Below are 19,764 nucleotides of genomic sequence, written 5' to 3'. Positions count from 1 at the left end.
TTAAAAAAAATAAGAATACTTAATATAACTTACTTAAGTATAACTAAAAATAAAGCTTTATATTTAAGGTTTATAATTATTTATAAATACTTAGCTTTATTAAAGTATAACTATTATAATATAATAAAGTAGTATTGTTATACTATGCTTTAGTTATAAAGACTTTATAATTATATATTTTAATAAGTTAATAAATTTTAATATTATTTACTTTATTTAGTCCCTAGCTTTAATAAAATAATATTTAGTTTCTAAAGCTTAATAAATCTAGCTTTTAAAAGTATTATAATTAATTTATTCTTAGACTTTTATTTATTATATTTATATTACTTTTATATTAACCTTATAAGTATAAGAGAATTTTATATTTATAATACTATATACTTTATTATAAGCTATTAAAAAGCTTTTATAATTAATTATTAAAGACTAATTAGACTATATAAATTACGATTCAAACCTAGAACTTTAAAACTTTTATATTTTTTTAATAATTTACTTTATAAACTATTTTAAATAAGTTTTAATTTTTATATTATATAAGCTAATACTTAAAAACTAAATATTAACTACTTACTTTACTTTATAATATTTATATAAATATAATCTATACTAAACATAAATAAGCTAGTTTACTAATACTTTAAACTTATATATTAATATCTTTAGCTTAATATAATATAGTATTATATTAACTACTATTATAATAATTATATTAATACTTACTTAAAATATAAGTTAAGTATATTATAAAACTTTTTATAACGTACATGATAAGCGAGTGAGACAGACAAGCGAGTGAGACAGTAAACCAGACCTTCGCGACAATAATATCGAAATCTATAACAAGAAATCTTAGATTGATTAATACTACTCGGATTCCTGTTCTTCGGATGTTTCCTCAATAATTGACATGTTCTCGCGTTGTGGCCTGTATTCCCGCATACGCCACACCGACGATGAGTCGTCTCAGACCTCACTTTGCGACCACTACTCCGTCGCGTTTCCTCTTGTAGTTGCGTGTCTGCCTCTCTTTGCGACTGTATATCCTGTCCAGTAGATATAGTAAGACTTCCTCCTTTCTGTAGACGTGTTTTCTTAGCCCTTCGACGCCGACTTAATATTGCATTCTCCTCTCGAAGGATTTGAACCTCTGACTCTAGTAATGCTACCCGATGCCCTAGTCCTTCTGTCCCTCTGGCTAGCTTACTCACAGCACTATAAATTGATGCTGGAGAGCTGCTTCGGTGGCGTGAGATTCGACTCTTAATAAAAGTAGACTGTGATCTTGCTTCGCTTGGGTTGCTCGGCGTCCTAGAGATCCAAGGGTCTGGTGTCTGAGGGACCCCCTCCTCAGGCGTTGGCGTTCGGAACTTTACATCCAGCTTTGAGAGAACACTTTCTGCATTCAAAGGGACAAGTCCAGCTCCTCGGAAACCTCCCTGGATATTTTTCCTCGTAAAAGACTGCTTAAAAGCTTCGTGAAATGCTGCAAAGAAATCTTCCTTCGAGATATGGGTTGTGCCTCGCCGCATCTTATTCTCAATTTGCCGACCGTAGGCATTCTTTAACGGCTGAAAACAACCAACATCTAAGGGTTGAAGTAGATGAGACGAGTGAGCCGGCATGCACAGTGTAATAATGTTGTTTTCTTGACAAAAGAGCTCGAAGGCTGCGGAGTGGTGACTTTCATGACCATCAACAACGAGGAGGCGATATTTCCCAGACGTACGTGGTTTTGTATAAATGTCGAAGTGTCTGATCCAGTCAATACCTCTCTCGTTTGTTGTCCATCCATTTTCAGACGTTGCAATAGCCCAATCGCCCGGAAGAGAGGTTTCTGTATACCAGCTTGAGAGGTGATACTGGCCTGCAACGATGATGTATGGCGGGATGCTCTCCCCTTGGGAATTAATAGCCTGGATAACTGTAACCCATTCCCTATTGCCAGGCTGTGTCATCTTCGTATTTGAACGCCTTTCAGCACTTGTAACAACCATTCCAGAAGCAATAACGCCCATCATAAAGCCGGTCTCATCAAAGTTGTAGATATCAGCATCAGCAATACCATACTTCGCAATTGTATTCTTCACAAGCGAAAACCAGCCACGAATCACCTCTGGATCTTCGCATTGAGCTCTCTTATAGTCATACTTGCGAAAGAAACGCGTCCTAAGCTGTGGTTGTCGCTTGACGAAATTAGAAGCCCAGCGCTTCCCAACTGGAGGCGCGTCGCGCTCTGCGAGAAGTCGATTGGCCATTTCTTCCACACCACTCAGCCGGGGAGGAAATGATCGCGCATCTAGGTCGAGAATATACTCAACTATTGTCTTCTCTTCTAAATCTGATAAATTCCGTGAATTAGGCATGCTGTCGCGTCGTGAGACTATTCCCTTTAGTCGCCGGCTTAATGTTGCGTGACTGACTGTATAGAGTGCACCTGCGGCCCGAGCACTAAGTTTTGGGTCATTTCTCATTGCTTGAAGGGCAATTTGTAACCTTCTTTCAATACTAGCTGATTCCATGATTTATTGTAGAGGAAAAGGTGCCGGTCGCGTCAAGGTGCGACGGTCGCGGTTTACTGTCTCACTCGCTTGTCTGTCTCACTCGCTTATCATGTACGTTAAGTTATATTATAAATATATAATAATTAAGCTTAAAAAGAAATAAAATAGTAAATTAACTTAAAAGAATAATAAAACTATATTTTATATAACTAAATATCTAAAAAAGAAATTCTTTTCTATATTAAAAATAAGAAATAAGCTATTATACTTTAACTACTAAATTAAAAAGTTTAAAAGTAAATATAAATATATTTTACTATATATAGTTATAATAACTTTTTATATATTATATTAATAAGATAATAAGCTACTTAAATATATAAGTTAGAAGTTTAGACTTAATATCTTTTATAAAATATATATAACTTATAATTAAATAGTAACTAAGTTTTATAATTATTTTATATTATAATAATATTAAGTATTTAAGTTTCTATTTATATATATAGCTTTTTATTAAATATATACTTAAATACTCTTAATAATAAGTCAATCTATATAAATACTAGTAATTACTAGAAAAAGTTATATATTTCTATACTTTTGAATAATATATAATATTTTTAAAATACTTATAAGTAAACTAAGTTAAAAGTCTTAAAATATTATTAAAAACATAAGAAAGTAAGAATAACTTAGTTATAATTTATTATTATTATTTTACGTTATATACTAAGAGTTAGTTTTTACTATTAAAATATTATTTTTAAGCTATATTATTATTAAAATAGCTTAAAATAATTTAAGTAAAGTACTTTTACTATATATAATTTTATTTCTAAGAATTATAATACTTATTATAAAGACTTTATACTAACCTATATATAGCTACTAAAGTAAAAACTCTTATATAAGTTTAATTTTTTTAGGTATATAGCTATATAGTTAATAATCATAAAAATAAAAAAAAATTAAGTTTACTATTAATAAAAGTATAAGTCTAGTTATTTAAAGTTACTAGCTAAGTATACTATATATATAGTTTTTTAAAATATTTAAATTTATATAGAAGTAGTATTCGGCAATGGGGGTGTTCGGTTACAGGTTGGGGGGGGGGGGGGGGGGGGGGGGGTCTCATGTGTGTGAGAAAGCTCGTACTTATACGTCTGCGGTATGAGTTTCATACGGCTTACATAAGCACACATTGCTCGGTATGTTCGGTGAGCGTTGACACTATCGTCACATATAAGTATGCCATTTCTCGCACACACCCTAAACTACTAAATCTAGTCCCTCTTCTACGCCCTTCGTGGCCTGATTGCTATTTGCATAGTTCATTGTAGCCTTTGCTTATCTATAAATACACGTCGAAAACTTGCTCAAACAACTAAAGTTGAGGCTTGTAACTACAACTCTGTTGCCATCATTCGTTATTCAATGTCGCTATATATTTACCTTGAAAAATTGAAGGAATTGCTACCATTACTACAGACATGAATGTTATCAAGAGACCCCACTTGAAGAACCTAGTATCACACTGATGTATCGTACTCAACCCCCTTAGGTGCAGTGCTTCACAACACATTTCAAGTCAGCCCTGGTATCCTTTAGTTAAGTCTGTGATTCTCAATTGAGATTAAACCTATCTTAGATGCATAAAAAACTCATCTTGCCCCTTTGATTATACTTCAAAAACGTGGTTGGCACCCTAACATTTTACCACTCGAAGTTCAGAAGACGCACATAGAAAAAAAGGCCGGGAATGAACCTGAACAGAGATGAGAGAGACATATGGATATTCAAATACACGTATTCTACGATTGGCATGCTTTCTTCGATTTCTTTCTTCGTTGTCCTCGACCAAGCTATTGGCTATGAAATGGATAGTTATGTAGCATCCCCAGCAGTATTCGAGTAAGCTTCAACTTAGTCTAAGCGGTTCAAGCAAGCCTGAACAATTCATGGCACATTCGTGGGCAATTCATCAAAGCCCAAAAAATATTCTGCTCATAACGATCTAGCAGGTTGTGTACATTCAGGAGCAGGATTACTCTGCAATACTTACACAACCGGCATGATCATACCGGCACATGGAAGGGGGACTAGTGGACCTCCAACGTACTAAGATCAACATTGTCGACAGACAACATCGATGCATCAAAGGCAAACCATAATTCATCCGCAACACATCCATTACATCACAGGCGGAACCCAGCAATTGTTGATAAACACTGTAAAGGGCAAAATTTCTATTCAAACACGCTGGGGTATACTGGACAGGCATAGTACCTGGCTAAATGAAACACGAACAAAAATGAAGAAGTGCAAGCTGCACAATGATCGATCTCTCATCTTTCCATGCGCTCATCATGGATTAGGGACACGTTATACCGCTCCTCTCCCATCCATACCTTGCCCACCGAGTTGCACCTGGAAACTGCTACGCGAATGTCGGACATCAAACCACCTGGGCCACTGGCAAACACAGCTGTCCTTCCAGAGATTGTGGAATCCACAAACTCTTGGACCAAACCTGCCAGCTCTGGATGTCGAGGAGCTTCGCTGCAAGTTACCCCGTCAATTGCCCGAGCTGTTGCACGAGGATGCTTCTCCTCGGAGCTCGCAGCTTTATCGGATGTCGACCCAGATTCGGAGCTTTCGATGACTTTGCTACTTCTCTCCATGGCATGACGCTCAGTGTCACGAGTCGCAAAAATGCGAACAACCACCTCAGGGCCATCCTCAGTCTCAAGGGCATCCAGCTCGGGCTTAATCCACTCTATATCGCTCATACGTCGCACAATCCAGACAAGTTCAAGTTTGCGCGTCGGTGCTGAATGCTTCTTCAAGCTCATCAAAGCAGGAAGAACATACGTCACACCAGTACCGCCAGCGACGCACAAGATGTTGACATCTGATGTAATATTACGCAAGATTGGGTCGCCGTATGGGCCTGTCAGGATGACGGATGTTGTAGGAGCAGGGTGACTCTTGTCTTCCGCCGCCAAAGCAGCCAGCTTACGGGCAGCAATCTCAGCTATTTTTTTGGTTTCACCACCCTTGGCGCGGAAGATATAGGAGTGCTTTGTCTTGCCATTGATGGTGGCTGGTGCATTAAGAGGAGTAAAAGGGTGGGACTGCCAAATACTGCTTTCAGTGAAGCAAAGATAGAAGTGTTGGCCGATATTCCACGAGTCGTGGGGGTGTTCGAAGTCGAGCCGAACAACATCGCCATTGTCTGCATCAGGGAACACTTTCATGGAGGCCTGGGCAGCAGAGAAACCCATGCCTTTCCCCTCAATGAAGTTATGGTGCAACAGCGCGGTTCTGATGCCTCGAGCTGCGCGGTCCAGAAACCAAATGACAAGGGACGGGATCATGAAGCACTCGAGGTTTTTCCAATGCCCTATGCAAGCTCCGATGTAGAGCATGGCAAGCACATAGTGTGACTTGCGGAAAAATTCGTAGCCGGTCAAACGGATGACAGGCGGTAGGCTGAGGACGTACAGAGCCATGAGGAAGAACAGTGCGATGCAACCCCAAATCATGTACAACTGGGAAATCCACTCATTGGCAACTGAAGGCTGAGGCTGGTAGAGGCGAACTTCGATAACGAGCCAAGCAATAGTGTGAAGGCTTGACTGGACGACAATGATATAGCCGATCCATCGGTGGAGAAAGTTGAAGTTCTGGTAAGGGACTCCGGTGAGAAGAGAGAGCATCGATTCTCTGGTGGCGAAGAGGACAGTCAATGGCGTGAGGGCGTAGGCGAGGATGCCAATACGGTCAGACCAGGGACCAAGACTCGTGCGCGTGTTGTAAACACCAGGCATTTTCTTGACAGGAGTAATCCACGTGTTATACAGAATACCCACGAATGAGAAGACCAGAAGATAACCGGACAAGACGGTAAGTATCAGGACCTGAAGACGAGTAGTCCGTCCAAAAACAGGACGGATGCAGTCAGGGAGGAGATATCGGTTAATCGCTGAGGAGGCAGTTTGGCGGAGGCGATTGACGAAACTTTTGCTCGCTCGGGTATCCTCAAGAAGGGCGGCACGAAGGACATCCTCCTCAGACAGTGATGGCAGAGCTCGCCTACCGACGGCCCAGACTAGCAGAATACCACCAATAATGGCCCATAGAATACCAACGTACAGCATGCCCAAATCATGAGAGCCGTAGACGACATCGAGGTAAGCACAGGATCCGGCGTCGTTGGTGCACGGGATAGCCCGATCTGCGTAACCCCAATGGGGCTCTAGCATGGCGGCTTCGCTCATGTTCTGAATATGGCGGGCCGCCAGCTGACTTTTCAAATGTGAGTCCATGTCGGAAAAGTGGTGATCTAGGTACTCTGTGGTTGGTTTGTAAGTCGACGTGAAAAGAGGGACAATTGCAAGACGTAAGCGCCCAGCGCCGTGTAATGTTGTCGTCGATTCCTTTTATCAGTGACAGGATATTGTCTGTTGTGAGCTGGGGCGAGAATTGAGGTGAAATCAGGGGAAAAAAGAATAATCAATACTCGGTAATGGGCGTGGAAGACAAGTTGCAATATATGTGGCAGAGTGTAGAACGAGCGGTTGCTTTTCTTGACACCGACGCTGTATGGGTTGCGGCAGAATGCAAACGACGGCCGGCGACGCGGGTACTATTAAGGCTAGACGGATAATGTGGCTCCGGCAATGTAATTCTCGTCACATTCTTTGCATGACAAAAACGGGACGGGGCGGTATTTGAGAAGGTTTTGAACAACCAGCGTGGGTGGTTAGTTAATGTGAGGGCCTTGGTGTGTTTCCGGTTTGGGACAGCTCCGTGGTGTTTGGATCTGGGCCAGGAAGCGGAGCCGTCAGGACAAGATGATTTCCCATATTGGCACCCGCTTATTGTGTTTCCCCTTGAGCAAGTTTGTGTGTCACAGGGAATGGTCGATTTGTGATGAGGCATAACCCAGTCCTGGTCCTGAGCCCGAGTTTATGGCGGAGACAGGACCAGGGCCGGTAAGTTCGCGCTCGGAATGGTGGCGGGGAGCACTTTAGTGTGCAGAAGGACTAGCATCATCTATGCGCAGTGTACATAGTAAGCCATCGCTAACTGTTGCTGTTTTAGTGGCACGTATGTGTACGTTTGCCCACATGCTCGTTGTCAATCACAATGGGCAGAGCTGGGCGTGGTCCAGGTAGTGGTTCTGAGGCAAAGTTCTAGACTGGGTCTGGACAACATTAATGGAGCGTGTGCTTGTACTAGATAAGAGAGAAGAAAACTCCTGTTTGAGATTGAGCGTGATGAGCTAAGTAAACACATAATGAACAAAAGCTATGTGATGATCGTCTTGGTACGGAGTATGTGAACCACAGTAAAGAAAGAGAATGAGATTTAGGGATTAGATGAGCCAACTTGGGCTGGTGTCAAACTGGAGCAAAAGGCACCGTAGGGCCACACTTGGGCCACAAGGGTGGCTCTTTCTCACCTTACCCGGCCGATAGACACGGGAAAGAGTGAGCAAGTTGAGCACCTTTGAGCAAGTTTCTGCGGGAAAGCGGATTCTTGCTGGTGCATACGACCCACCTAGAGGGTGAGGCAAGGGTGGCACAAACGCCATGGGTACAAGTGGGCCACACTTCATCGAAAAGAGAGTTGAGGCTCCAAACTCAGGGCCGGACGAATCTAAGACATCTGCTCACTTGATTGAATCTTGTTTGCCTCATCAACTGCAGATCTGCCAATGTGAGCCCCACTGTGTCGAATGTACCTTGAAGGAGGAGGGATGGGTATGAAATCTGGAAAGGTTGAGGCTCAATCTTGTTTCCTCCATCACGTTTTGTCTCAATATTCAAGGGTGATTGTGGTTTCAGCCGGAGGCGGGAGGCCCACATAAGGGTTGCACCTGCATCCTCAGTCCAATGCTAGTGAGCAACGTCAAGAGATCCACTCATAGAAGCTACGAACCAAGGACATGTTTGGCATTCCTCCCCTTCCCGTGTCTTTCTCGACTTGACAGGTGCCGCACTCAATATACAACCTGAGCTAACATATATTTGAATACTTTTTTCTCCAACTCTGGCACCTCGAGGGGCTTTGCCCGCTGGCATATGTCAATCTGTGAGTCTTTCCAATTGTCGTACAACTCTTCTTGCAGCTCTTTCCTCTGTCTTCTCAACTTCCTCCCAAACACACAGCAGAAAGCGAGCAACGGCTCCGCACCTATGGTGAGCATGTTGGGAGGCGCTATCTAGGACCAGCTCTAAACTAAGCATGGCCTTGTAGTTGAGAGCAAAGCCCTTACTATTAGGCCGACTTAAGTGGCAGAATCGGCTTAGCGTGAGCAAGTTAGAGGGTCCCATTTGCGCTCATCTCACGGCACTGGTGGCAACTTGGACTTGGCAGAAACAGCTTGCCTTCCCTACTATGCAGCCACCACTAACACCACACTTACTCTGTACCCATCTGTTCATTTGTTGCGACGCGAATCTTGGTCACTGCAACCTAGATGCAATGCATTACCCCATCCATCCAATGTCGTTGCGTGTATGAAGTGAACCCTTTTTTCCCTGTTCTTTCCCCCTCGTCTTGACCCTTGTTCCCGCCCCTCTTGAAACTTGCGCAGCACCGGACTTCGACTGACCAGGGTTTGTCGTCCCAGCCAAAAACCTTCTGCCATTTTTGGTGGTTTCCTCCGCTGCCGAAGGTCGCTTTAATGCCCATGCTCCTTCCCGCCATCTTGCTGTGGGGCGTTCTGTTCTCTTCAACCCGCCGTCCCAACTCAGGGTTCCTCCATCGTCGTATAGAAAACCAACAATTCCTATTTGGACCTTTCCATTTGGTTGTCCCTCCTCGTGTAATGTCTCCATCTCGGACAATATCACCGGCGCCATTTCCATGACCTTGAACGAATTTCGCCGCCGCTGCTATCACCATCACTGCCAGCAGAAATATACGGACCCATCCCCAATTGCACACTTGTTCAGACCTTTCGTGACCTCACCAGCGATATCTGACAATCTACAACCCGTCACTGTCTGCCTCCAATCGCTTTTATCGCCATCAAATTCACACACATCCGATTCTCGGCCAAAACAGAATCTTTCCTCTGCCTTCTATTATATATCGGTAGCCGCCGAATATCGAATCGAGTTTCTCGATTCCTCCTATTTAGAAGTAGCCATCGGTTGTCTCGCAAGCCGCGAAGTTGTGTTTACTGCGGATATCAGAACGTCATGGATCATGGATCAATGAGCAGCTCTTCAGCCGACTGCAAAGTCTCGGTATGTTAGCTTTTTTTGGAGACATCTTCCGTCTTTGTAGTTGTTGATTTTTCAAATGCTGACTAGACTGGCAGATGCTTTGGAACTGGTACACTACCGACGCATGTACGTATGGTCCTTGAGAACGGTGCATCTTAATTGCAAGGACTTGCAAGATCTGATGTCTAGATTCGGCCCCTTTCATACACGACAGTACACTGATTCATTTTGCTCCTAGGTTTCCTTACCGAATCATGGCAAATCAAGAATGCGGGCATGTTTGCTGCCAGTTGCATCGGCGTTGGTCTCCTTACCGTTTTCCTGGAAGTCTTTCGGAGGCTGGGTAAGGAGTACGACGCTCTAATCCAGCGCCAGTTTCAGGCTCGCGCCGCCGAGATACAGGCCCGCATACCCAAAGAGACGACTTGTTGCGAACCTCCTGCCATCGTTGCACCTCAGACACTTGTCTTCCGCGCATCGCCTCTCCAACAACTCATCCGCTCCATAATACACGCCGTCACATTCGGCCTGGCCTACATCGTCATGTTGTTGGCCATGTACTACAATGGATACCTTATTATCTCGATTATTATCGGTGCTGGTCTGGGCAAGTTTCTCTGTGACTGGCTTGTGTGCCGGGTCACTCTTGAGGCGCCTACAGCCTCAACTCCCAATGTTGCTGGCATTGAGGAGCCAAGTGTCTGTTGTGGTTAATGATGGCGCGATGCTTTCTTTTGCAAGACCTGTTTATTATGGGAGTTCTGGGTGCATTACAAACGGGCGTTTCCGCGCTGGGTTAATTTTCGAATAGTAGAATTTCGACTTACGACGTTTATGGTTAGAAAGCTCGCTCGTCGTCTGTGGCTACCTGAAAGCTGCCTTGACTTTTGGTTACCTGATTAATAACATATACCCTTTCTTTGGCAAGTCGAAAATACGTCCAGTCACTCAGTAACAAACCTTGCGGCGATACGTTCCATGCTCGTCGCGCTTGCTCTTGTTCGCATGTGCATTCAAGCGATGTCTAGTCCACCAGTGGCAAGTGTGCAACCATACGGCAGATAGTGGTAGTGGTGGAAGCCGAAGAGTACTAATCTAGTATCAACATTTACATTCGGTGTATGTCCCTCACAAATTTGTCCGGTAACTTTGCTTGTACTACTTGTCACAAGGAGCATGACCCTATTTCAATCAAGCTCACACATTTTGATGATGTGTGTTGTTGGGCTTGGCGTGGTTCCGATATGAACCAAACCTACAACTGAAGGCATCATACAACAAAGAAGCGCAAGAGCAGGGGTTTTGTTTCCTTCTTCACATTTGAATCATCGGATCCACGCTAATAGGTGCTGGGGCATAGGTAAGTCCACTCCAAACACTTTTGTCTTTTCATCTTCCTCTTCCACACTAGTTCAAGTGATTCGCTTGGTCTGATAAGGACCTGTTCCTTGAACCTACTAACACAAGTCTCCGTCATTATCATACACACGTGCTCGCGTAGGTCTATCCGTGACCCAACTGCTGACATGCCCCTCAAACCAAAATGTGACAGGTATCAAGTAGATGTGATAATTAAAAGACCTTGATCGGTCATGCATGTGTTGGCAGAACAACCCAAATCAGTAGCACGCTAATTGGCATTACCTCCCTCCGCTACCTAGTAATTTTCACACAAGTTATGATTCATGACAAGAACTTGGCTCCTTCCTGTTTAAAAAGCCAGTCGCTATTTGCATCGACCATAAAGTTTGTGATGTTGAATTCATTGCCGGTAGGGGCTGGCGCATTAGAGCCACCATTCTCACTGCTACCATCCATGCCGGCTGATGTTCCGTTCTGTGCACTATTGGCTCCTATGGCATGCTGGATGCCGGTTATATTTTCGTTGCCCACCGGCAGCCGGGGTACATTGAAGAAGTCGAAGACGTCCAAATACTCGAGTTCATTTGGCGCGGGGGTTCGAGCCGGCGTCACGCTTGGCAGCCGACTGTGATTTGGCATGCCGTTCGGACGAGGTTGCCGGGAAATCAAAAAGTCCAGATCAAATGCAGTCCTCCGCATGTCGGCAAGTATCTTGACCGAGCTTGGTGTGACGCCGTCACCCTGACGCTCGCTGTCGCGATGCTCGTCTAGTACACGTTGCAAAAGACCACAATATCGCGCCGCTACTGGCCAGTATCGCCCCATTTCGCGAAGCGTCTCTACGAAGAACTGGATTTGAGGCGAGAGCTTATGTTCTACCGTGGACCCGTGAACGAGCAACAGACGCGATGCCACCCACAAAGTAAATGCAAAGGGAGGGCCTAGCTTCGCAAGCAGTCCGTTGTTGACGACGAATTCTCCTAGGGCAGCGATGTTTTCGACTGCCCCATGACAACGCTGCGAGGCACTATATGAAGGTGTAAAGATGGGAGACCGAGTAGTAGGATATGCGGCCGAAGAATGTAATCGAATGACGGCCGTGTGATATGTGGCATGCAACATGACCCAGCCGCAGTTAAGCGTCTTGTTTCCGGGCTGGAAGAGCTTGGCCATATTGCCGTACTCCCCGGGGAGGCCAAACTTCCATGAGGTGAGCATGTTGTCAAGCTCTTTATAGCGCATCTGCCATTGCTCCACATCGCTCAGTGCGCTTATGTCTACGGGTTGCTTCAGAAACTTATGAATCTTGGAGAGAATTGCCAGGATCTCAATGTAATATGAGAAAGCACCAAGGTTCTCTGGCTTGTTGATGTCGTACTCAGGATTGGTATCCTCAGGGTGATCTTGGGTCCGAAACCAACGCGTCTCTACCTTCTGGTTCTTGATCCAGAGGTCATCTCGGCAAGGCAGAGTCCGGTCGATTTCTTTATCGTCAAGTGCGAATTCAAAAGCGGTAGCCAAAGTAGCATAGCGGTCTAGGAGGTATATCATCCAGAAAAGCCGCCGTCTGGATTCTTCCTCGATGAAGTCTTTGGGCTCTGGGAGAATCATAGCCCTCAATGTGTAGATAGACGTGAAATTAGGCGACACTGAAAACGAGGTGCTCTCAACAGCCAGGCCAAGTTGCACAACAGACCTCGTTATCAGAGCCATTATATTCCAACCTGGAGGTCCGTTGCTACTGCCCACCAAATCGAGAGATAGAATAACCAAAGCCTGCAAAGACTTGACTGAGGAATTCTCCATGCCGTACAACAGAACTCTTTGCTTGGATATGGAGTGGTAGTGTTGCCGACTCTCTTCTGTGAGTCTCGAGTCGGTGGAATACCGTAGCGTAGTTGCAACAATGGCGTGCAAAAGAATACGATCAGTTTCCTCCAAGGTGGAGGGTCCAAAAAGTGAGTCCAAGGTTGTTTTTCTGTGAAGTATAGGGCACCATGTGTTAATGTGCTTAAAGTATAGATCCACAAGAGCGTAGAGTAGGTCATAAGGTGGAAGCTCTTGGTCTGGGGTTGTTGAAGCCTGGCTCTGGGCCATCTGCACATCTGGCGAATGAAGCTGCGCTGAATTTGTGCCATAATATTCCTGCGCTGCACTGCTAGGGTGCGACATTGCAGCAGCGTGACTAGGCGGTGCGGGCATGGTGGTCATGGGTATTTGTCCCTGGAACTCATGCATGGAAGGAGTCGGAGGCGGCATTCCAAACTCCATGGACTGCGTAGTGGGCGGATAAGTTGACGGCTTTTGCAAGAAGAGAGCCGTCTCAGCCTGCGGCGTTCGAATAGGTTCAGATGGCCGGAACATAGTTGCGGTGTCGCGTGGGGTGCCGTGATCACTTGGCAGGCTCGGATTGCTGTTCCTTATGCTTGGCGCGGTTCCATTGTGTTGGTTGGAGGTCAGGGTGGCCTGGAGAATTTCGGCGTGTGCTCTGAGGATCTCCTCGAGCTTGTCAAGGCGCTGTTCAAGCTCTCGACCATAGCCAGCGCGAAGGCCAGGCTTTTTGCGTTCCTTGTACTCACAAAGAGCACCATTGCGGCTACACCACCCGCAAGAGGGCTGACCACGGTCACATTTTACCTATTGGGGTCAGAAACGGTTAGCAACAGCACGCGCGGGGTTCCGAAGACGACCTGATAGCTTCAGAGGCACGATGGCTAAAGATGAAAGAGACTCTCTTTGGCCCATAGAGGGCTGTGAGTAACCCATGACAAAGAGTGTGCTGATGAATGACCATGACGCAACAAAAGTGCAGGCGCAAGAGTAGGGAGGGAGTTCAAGGGGGGAAAAAAGAGAGCTGAAGATGACAAGACGGTACCTTTCTCTGCTTGCATAACTCGCACCTTGGGATTGGGTTGTTAGCTTCGGTACTTTGCTCGCCAGGCACATGCTCAGGAGACGGTGACATGGAGAAGAACGGGACGGCAGAGCACAAGGCGCATATCAGAAACAAGAATGCGGGCAAGGGCAGGAAGGAAACAGCGAGGTGTGGGGGGATTAGATACTAAGGTATCCAGAAACCCGTTGGGCCCGGACTTTGTCGAACAGAGCAGGACAGAGAGGAGGGCAAGTCAGAGACGACGTTGATTTGGTGGTGCTGGGGCCAGGATAGGATGGAAATGGAACAGGACAGGACCGGACGGGAGGTGGATGGGCTGGGGGTGACAACTTACGAGACAGATATGGGTCTCTTGCGCTTCCCAAGACGGGTTGCGTCCTGATCGTCCTGATCGAGGTCATTTTCATCAGCGCTATGGAGCTGGTTGCCCTCATCAGAGTCTTCCTGGTCGTTCTGGCTCTGAGTCTGACTCTGATTTTGGAGGGACTTGGTGGTGTTGGCAGGCGGTGACCGGCTGCTTAGAGCGTGTGTACCGTTATGCTGCATCCTCAGGGTACGAAGACCGTAACCTCGGCGTGGCAGTATTCCGGGGGGCGAGGACAGGCGTAGGCAGGGCAATCCAACCCCGAGGGAAACAGTCCAGATCCGGCTCAAGAGAGGCGAGACGACGCAACGCAGGCGCAGACGCAGGGCAAGATGGTTGGGTATGACGCGCAATGAGGGCGAATGCGCTGAAGTTGCAGGCGTTTGTGCGATTTGCAACACGGATTCGGGAGAAGCTTGGAAAGCTCGGGGTAATGTTGAGCAGAGGGTGGGAAAAAAGGGCACAGGAACGGGAGGCTGGGGTGAGGAGGCTCGGGGTATTTTTGATTTTCTGTCCCGTGCCCCAAGCAACCACGACGGTGGCAGACAGGGAACGGCCAGGGGGTAGAAGGGTTCGGAGGAGGGGAAGACTGGGCGGAGGTGGAGGCGGAGAAGCGAGGGGTGCCTGGGATTGGGCAGCTGGAGGGTTGACACAAGCCAAATCGAGTATGAGTATGTCCTTGCCTGGCGTGATGCTCCGCTGTATACCTACGGTTACGGATGTGTCCGTTTAAAAGGATTTTCTGTGGCGGTAGTCAGGCTTGTGTCTGATCTATAATTCCCGTGTGGGCAGAGTTGGTTGGTTGCCCAAAGCAAGAAGAAATGCTGCAGGTCCAAAAATGTGTGTAGCAGAGCATATGCCGGTGCGTCTCTGGTCACTCTATGTCGCCCTTTGCGACCTGGAGGCGCGGCGTCTCGCTGCCCCGTTCTCCTATTTTTTGCCTCGGTAGGGCACGACAAGGATGTGGCAAGACTACTTTCCAGGGAGTTTGGTTCTCTTGCAGACTTTGGCTGGCGCACTCGAACCAGAGCCAGAGCAAAAGCTCTGCGTCGGCTGGGCTTGACTTGGTTTGGGTTGGGGGCGGACGGTACGAAAAATGGATTGTGTGGGGAAGAAAAGGAAGCCCGCACGACCTGAGGGGACGAGAATGCGGAGAAGCGGTCTGGAAGGACACCGACGTTGACCGCGGAAGAGATGAGGGAGGATGAGATTGGCATGCGGACTCTCACAGACAGGGGACAGCCTAGCCAATGGAACAGTTGGGAGGGGGCAGGGGGGAAGAAAAAAAAGACAAAAAAAAAAAGAAAAGGCAGCCAGACTGTGGGGCTTGCACAATGGGGAATAGGCAAAATAATACTAGTGTGGTATGCCTTGGGAATTGCAACAACTGTGGAGGTGGCTTGAATTTCGGGGAAGATGTCCAATCATGATGGATTGTATGTTTTTAGCTGTGCTGGAGCGTGGGGTTTCGCTGGACCGAGCCTGGCTCACTGTTCGGCGCAATTCACCTGAGTAAAATTACTCACTTCTACTTCAGCTAGAGCCAGGAACACCTTACGAGTTCTTGTTGGCGACTTAAAAAGATACGACAGCTACTCAGATGACCAGAGTGCTAATTAGTATACGAGAAAAGCAAACTAGTGTCCCACGAATCAATGCGACTAGCCTTGTACTACAGCAAGACAGACACAGCGCTGGGGACAAGTCGTTTTGAGGCGCAAGTCACTAGTATAGCAAGGACCATCCCAGTCACAGTTCACAATGCTGTACATACACACTCTCACACGCTCACTCACTCACTCGGTTGCACAGTCTACCTCAACTGTCACTATTGGAGCTGGTTCTCTGAGATTCTATGCAGTCGCGGTCAGCAAAATATGTCAACTGTTTGTCACATATAGCCTAACCCTGAGTATTTCCGTACACCTGCCTAGACCTAGGGCATTACCGGGTAATGATGTCGCTCCACGGCCCCGTTCTAAACCAGCTGTAACGCTCCGGAGCCAGGACACAGCCACATCCCCGTGCAAAGCAGCCGAGCCGGTCCGCGATTTTATATCGGGCCTGTAACAGCCCACGACAGCCTTCCTGTTGTTTCGCCAGGCTATGACGCTGGCATTTTTCAGAAATCCGGGGAAGCTGGAGCCCATGTGGGCCATACTATGTAGTACTTTGTACAAACTTGCAAACTCACCTTGTGCTCACCAACGCATATTAAATAGAAATACTGCAACAGCGACGCCACCCGGGTGTCCGCAGCGCGTGGGGCCGCTCCACGCCTGACACCTCACCATGAGGTGAGTGTAGTAGTGTTCCATATACCGCACCGCAAAATGACCCGCCGTGGGCCGGACGGCATGCGGGAACGGCGCTTGGTGAACGGGGCACCGGGCCCCCGAAAAAAAAAAAAAAACAAGAGCTCCATCCGTGCTAGTGGGTCTGTAGTAGATATAAGATTGGTGCCTGAGGAAGTCAATGCAACTCACTTCCCCATACAAACTCGGGCCATGTCTCGGGCACAGTTAACCCCTCCATCCGAGTCCCCCTCTCTTTTTTCGTACGACTCAGCACTGTCAGGTAAGAAGCGGTCCCGTGACAGTGCTTCATCTTAGGCACCACTAGGTCAGAGCTGGCCCGAGGTCGCCACTTTTTGGTCTTCATTCCCCCATACCAACAAAGTACGTAGATAATTAGTACGGAACTATACCCATACACATTAGTAGAATGTGGGGAAGTATAACCCATTTTCACTCGGGACACGGCTTAGCACACACCCGTCTGAAGTCTGGAATCTCCTCTGGACTCTATGTTCCTCACGTCTCTCACCAGCGACAGACCTGGTAACGCAGCCATTCAATCTTCACGCAACCGAAGACTGTAATTCTTTCCCGGCTCACTCCTCTGCTACTGCTTTTTAGATAGTAATGTTTTGGTAAAGAATCTGGGGGAGCTGGCCGTCCACTGTCTTCCATAGTTCTTAAGTCACTTGTGTTGAAATATACGATTGTTACGGGTAGGCCTCTCTGTTTTTCTCTCTACCTGCCTACCGGTTCGTATCCCCTGAAGCTTGTTCGTGGGCATCCTCGGATAGACTTGACTTGGTTTTATGGTTGCGACTTATACAACAAGCTGCCAATTCGACTTGATTTGTGTCTCTTGTCTGGCTTGAGACTTCTTAGAGGTATCACGTTACCTGTGAACTCGGATAGATGATACCAGAGGGCCCAATCTTGAGCCCACCCATATTTGAGCTCGGAAAATAGGCATTGGGCTCTGAGAAAGGGAGTGGAGAGTGAGGGGTCTTTTTCCTTGCGCTAGGGGCATCCGAGTTACTAGCCGGTCCTGACGAATTCCGCCAGTCGGGACATCTGACACCGATCTCCAAAACCTTCCCCCTCGACCGCTCACCAGCGAGGCCAACTGAGTCGAGTCGACGAGACTCTCGGCTTGAGTGCAACTCGTCCAACCCCACCAAGCCGGAGCACGCTGATTGTGAACCAGTCGTCGGCTTTGCCCAGCTGCATCTTCCCTGGCCGGCTGGGTTCCGTCTGATTCGGTGCTATTTTTTTTTTTTTTGGGTGTCTTTTTCGTTTTATTACTGTTTAATTCGGCTCGTGTGTTCTGGAATCCGTCCCGTTTCTCTTAAAAGACGCCGACGAATCCCACCCCCTCATTTTTCTCCCTCTCCCCTCAGTTGCTTTTCATCGTCGTCCTACGTCCCGCTATCCTGTTCCTGCAACCGCCCCTCAGAACTCGCCCCGAATCTCACTGTCTCCTTCTTACAGATTGAGACACTGACACGATGGCGTCCGTGAGATCATTCCCCTCTATTAAAGAGGTCCGGACCTTTGTTATTGGCGGTGTTGGCTCCGGCGGCGACTACCACAATGTTAAGGGCGGTCACTGGTGCGTATCTCGCTGACTATGGCGATTGAGATCATCAATTGTCTCGGAATCAACCGGCTGACAGTCGCGACGAACAGGCTGATTGACAGTCCCATTTCCACGCCGTGCTCGCGGTGGGAAAAGTACCGTCACTCCAGAACGAGCTGGGGTATCAATGTCCTGGGTTCATTCCTTGTTGAGATTGAAGCTACGGATGGCACCGTCGGCCTTGCCACCGGTTTTGGAGGTATGTTCTACCATTTCACCTCTATTCCCCTTCCCTTGCCCTACTTTGTTCACTCCGCGTCTCGAAAGAAGCGGCCTGGATAATCTAACTGGGGAATTACACACAGGTCCCCCTGCTTGCTGGCTCGTCCACCAGCATTTCGAGCGCTTCCTCCTCGGTGCCGACCCCCGCAACACGAACCTGATTTTCGAGCAAATGTACCGTGGTTCCATGTTTTATGGCCGCAAGGGTCTTCCCCTCGCTGTCATCTCTGTCATCGACCTCGCCATCTGGGACTTGTTGGGCAAGCTGAGAAACGAGCCCGTCTACAGACTGATTGGAGGTGCCACCAAGGAGCGCCTTGACTTCTACTGCACTGGCCCTGAACCAGCGGCGGCAAAGGCTATGGGCTTCTGGGGCGGCAAGGTCCCCCTGCCCTACTGCCCCGATGATGGACATGCCGGTCTCAGGAAGAACGTTGAGTTCCTGCGCAAGCACCGTGAGAGCGTTGGCCCTGACTTCCCCATCATGGTGGATTGTTACATGAGTCTGAATGTGTCATACACGATTGAGATTGCCAAGGCCTGCGAAGACCTCAACATTAACTGGTGGGAGGAGTGTCTGTCCCCTGATGACACAGACGGCTTCGAGCAGATCAAGCGTGCGCACCCCACCCTCAAGTTCACGACTGGCGAGCACGAGTACTCGCGCTTCGGCTTCCGCAAGCTGATCGAGGGTCGCAACCTTGACATCATCCAGCCCGACGTTATGTGGCTCGGCGGCCTGACGGAGCTGCTCAAGGTTTCAGCCATGGCGGCTGCCTACGACATTCCTGTCGTCCCCCACGCCAGTGGCCCGTACAGCTACCACTTTGTTATTTCGCAACCCAACACCCCCTTCCAGGAGTACCTGGCCAACTCGCCTGACGGCAAGAGCGTCCTCCCTGTCTTTGGCGACCTGTTCCTCGACGAGCCCATTCCCACCAAGGGTTACCTCACAACGGCGGATCTGGATAAGCCCGGATTCGGCTTGACGCTGAACCCTGCAGTGAGGTCTAAGTTGATCCCAGGCAGGGCCCTGCTGAACACCAATATTGTAAGACACCTTGCTCTATTAGACTTTATAGAATGATGAGACTAACGATGCAACAGGAGAGGCCTCTGAAGACAGTGGAGGAGCAGGAGGCGACAAACGGCACGAATGGTGCCTGAAGAGTATGCATGGCGTAAGGGCTTATGACGTGCTTGGACTGGAGCGTGCCATAATGACTATAGATCACA

The 19,764-nt window shown here is 47.3% G+C and overlaps 5 protein-coding genes across 5 annotated transcripts; 2 read left to right on the top strand and 3 right to left on the bottom strand.

The window, feature by feature from the left end:
* Positions 1 to 722: 722 nt before the first annotated feature.
* Positions 723 to 2,525, bottom strand: CTRU02_215065 (transposase; the record flags this gene model as incomplete). Its single annotated transcript, XM_070206357.1, has 1 exon — positions 723 to 2,525. The coding sequence occupies one exon, from the start codon at positions 2,523 to 2,525 to the stop codon at positions 723 to 725; it is 1,803 nt and encodes a 600-aa protein (XP_070060000.1).
* Positions 2,526 to 4,855: 2,330 nt separating this feature from the next.
* CTRU02_215064 (ferric reductase like transmembrane component) lies at positions 4,856 to 6,838 on the bottom strand (the record flags this gene model as incomplete). Its single annotated transcript, XM_036726426.1, has 1 exon — positions 4,856 to 6,838. One exon carries the CDS (start codon positions 6,836 to 6,838, stop codon positions 4,856 to 4,858), a length of 1,983 nt encoding a protein of 660 aa, XP_036581613.1.
* A 2,886-nt stretch (positions 6,839 to 9,724) lies between these two features.
* Positions 9,725 to 10,465, top strand: CTRU02_215063 (Copper transport protein ctr4-like protein 2; the record flags this gene model as incomplete). The annotated part of the gene is made up of 3 exons (XM_036726427.1): positions 9,725 to 9,772; positions 9,847 to 9,877; positions 9,990 to 10,465. 3 exons carry the CDS (start codon positions 9,725 to 9,727, stop codon positions 10,463 to 10,465), a joined length of 555 nt encoding a protein of 184 aa, XP_036581614.1.
* Positions 10,466 to 11,434: 969 nt separating this feature from the next.
* CTRU02_215062 (C6 transcription factor) lies at positions 11,435 to 13,477 on the bottom strand (the record flags this gene model as incomplete). Its single annotated transcript, XM_036726428.2, has 1 exon — positions 11,435 to 13,477. One exon carries the CDS (start codon positions 13,475 to 13,477, stop codon positions 11,435 to 11,437), a length of 2,043 nt encoding a protein of 680 aa, XP_036581615.2.
* A 4,698-nt stretch (positions 13,478 to 18,175) lies between these two features.
* CTRU02_215061 (mandelate racemase muconate lactonizing enzyme family protein) lies at positions 18,176 to 19,695 on the top strand (the record flags this gene model as incomplete). The annotated part of the gene is made up of 4 exons (XM_036726429.1): positions 18,176 to 18,279; positions 18,357 to 18,505; positions 18,612 to 19,579; positions 19,636 to 19,695. 4 exons carry the CDS (start codon positions 18,176 to 18,178, stop codon positions 19,693 to 19,695), a joined length of 1,281 nt encoding a protein of 426 aa, XP_036581616.1.
* Between the last annotated feature and the right edge of the window lie 69 nt (positions 19,696 to 19,764).

The sequence above is a fragment of the Colletotrichum truncatum genome (genome assembly GCF_014235925.2).
Source record: "Colletotrichum truncatum strain CMES1059 chromosome Unknown Contig_0012, whole genome shotgun sequence".
In the NCBI taxonomy this organism is placed as follows: Eukaryota; Fungi; Ascomycota; class Sordariomycetes; order Glomerellales; family Glomerellaceae; genus Colletotrichum; species Colletotrichum truncatum.
This window is presented reverse-complemented; position numbering and strand designations above follow the sequence as displayed.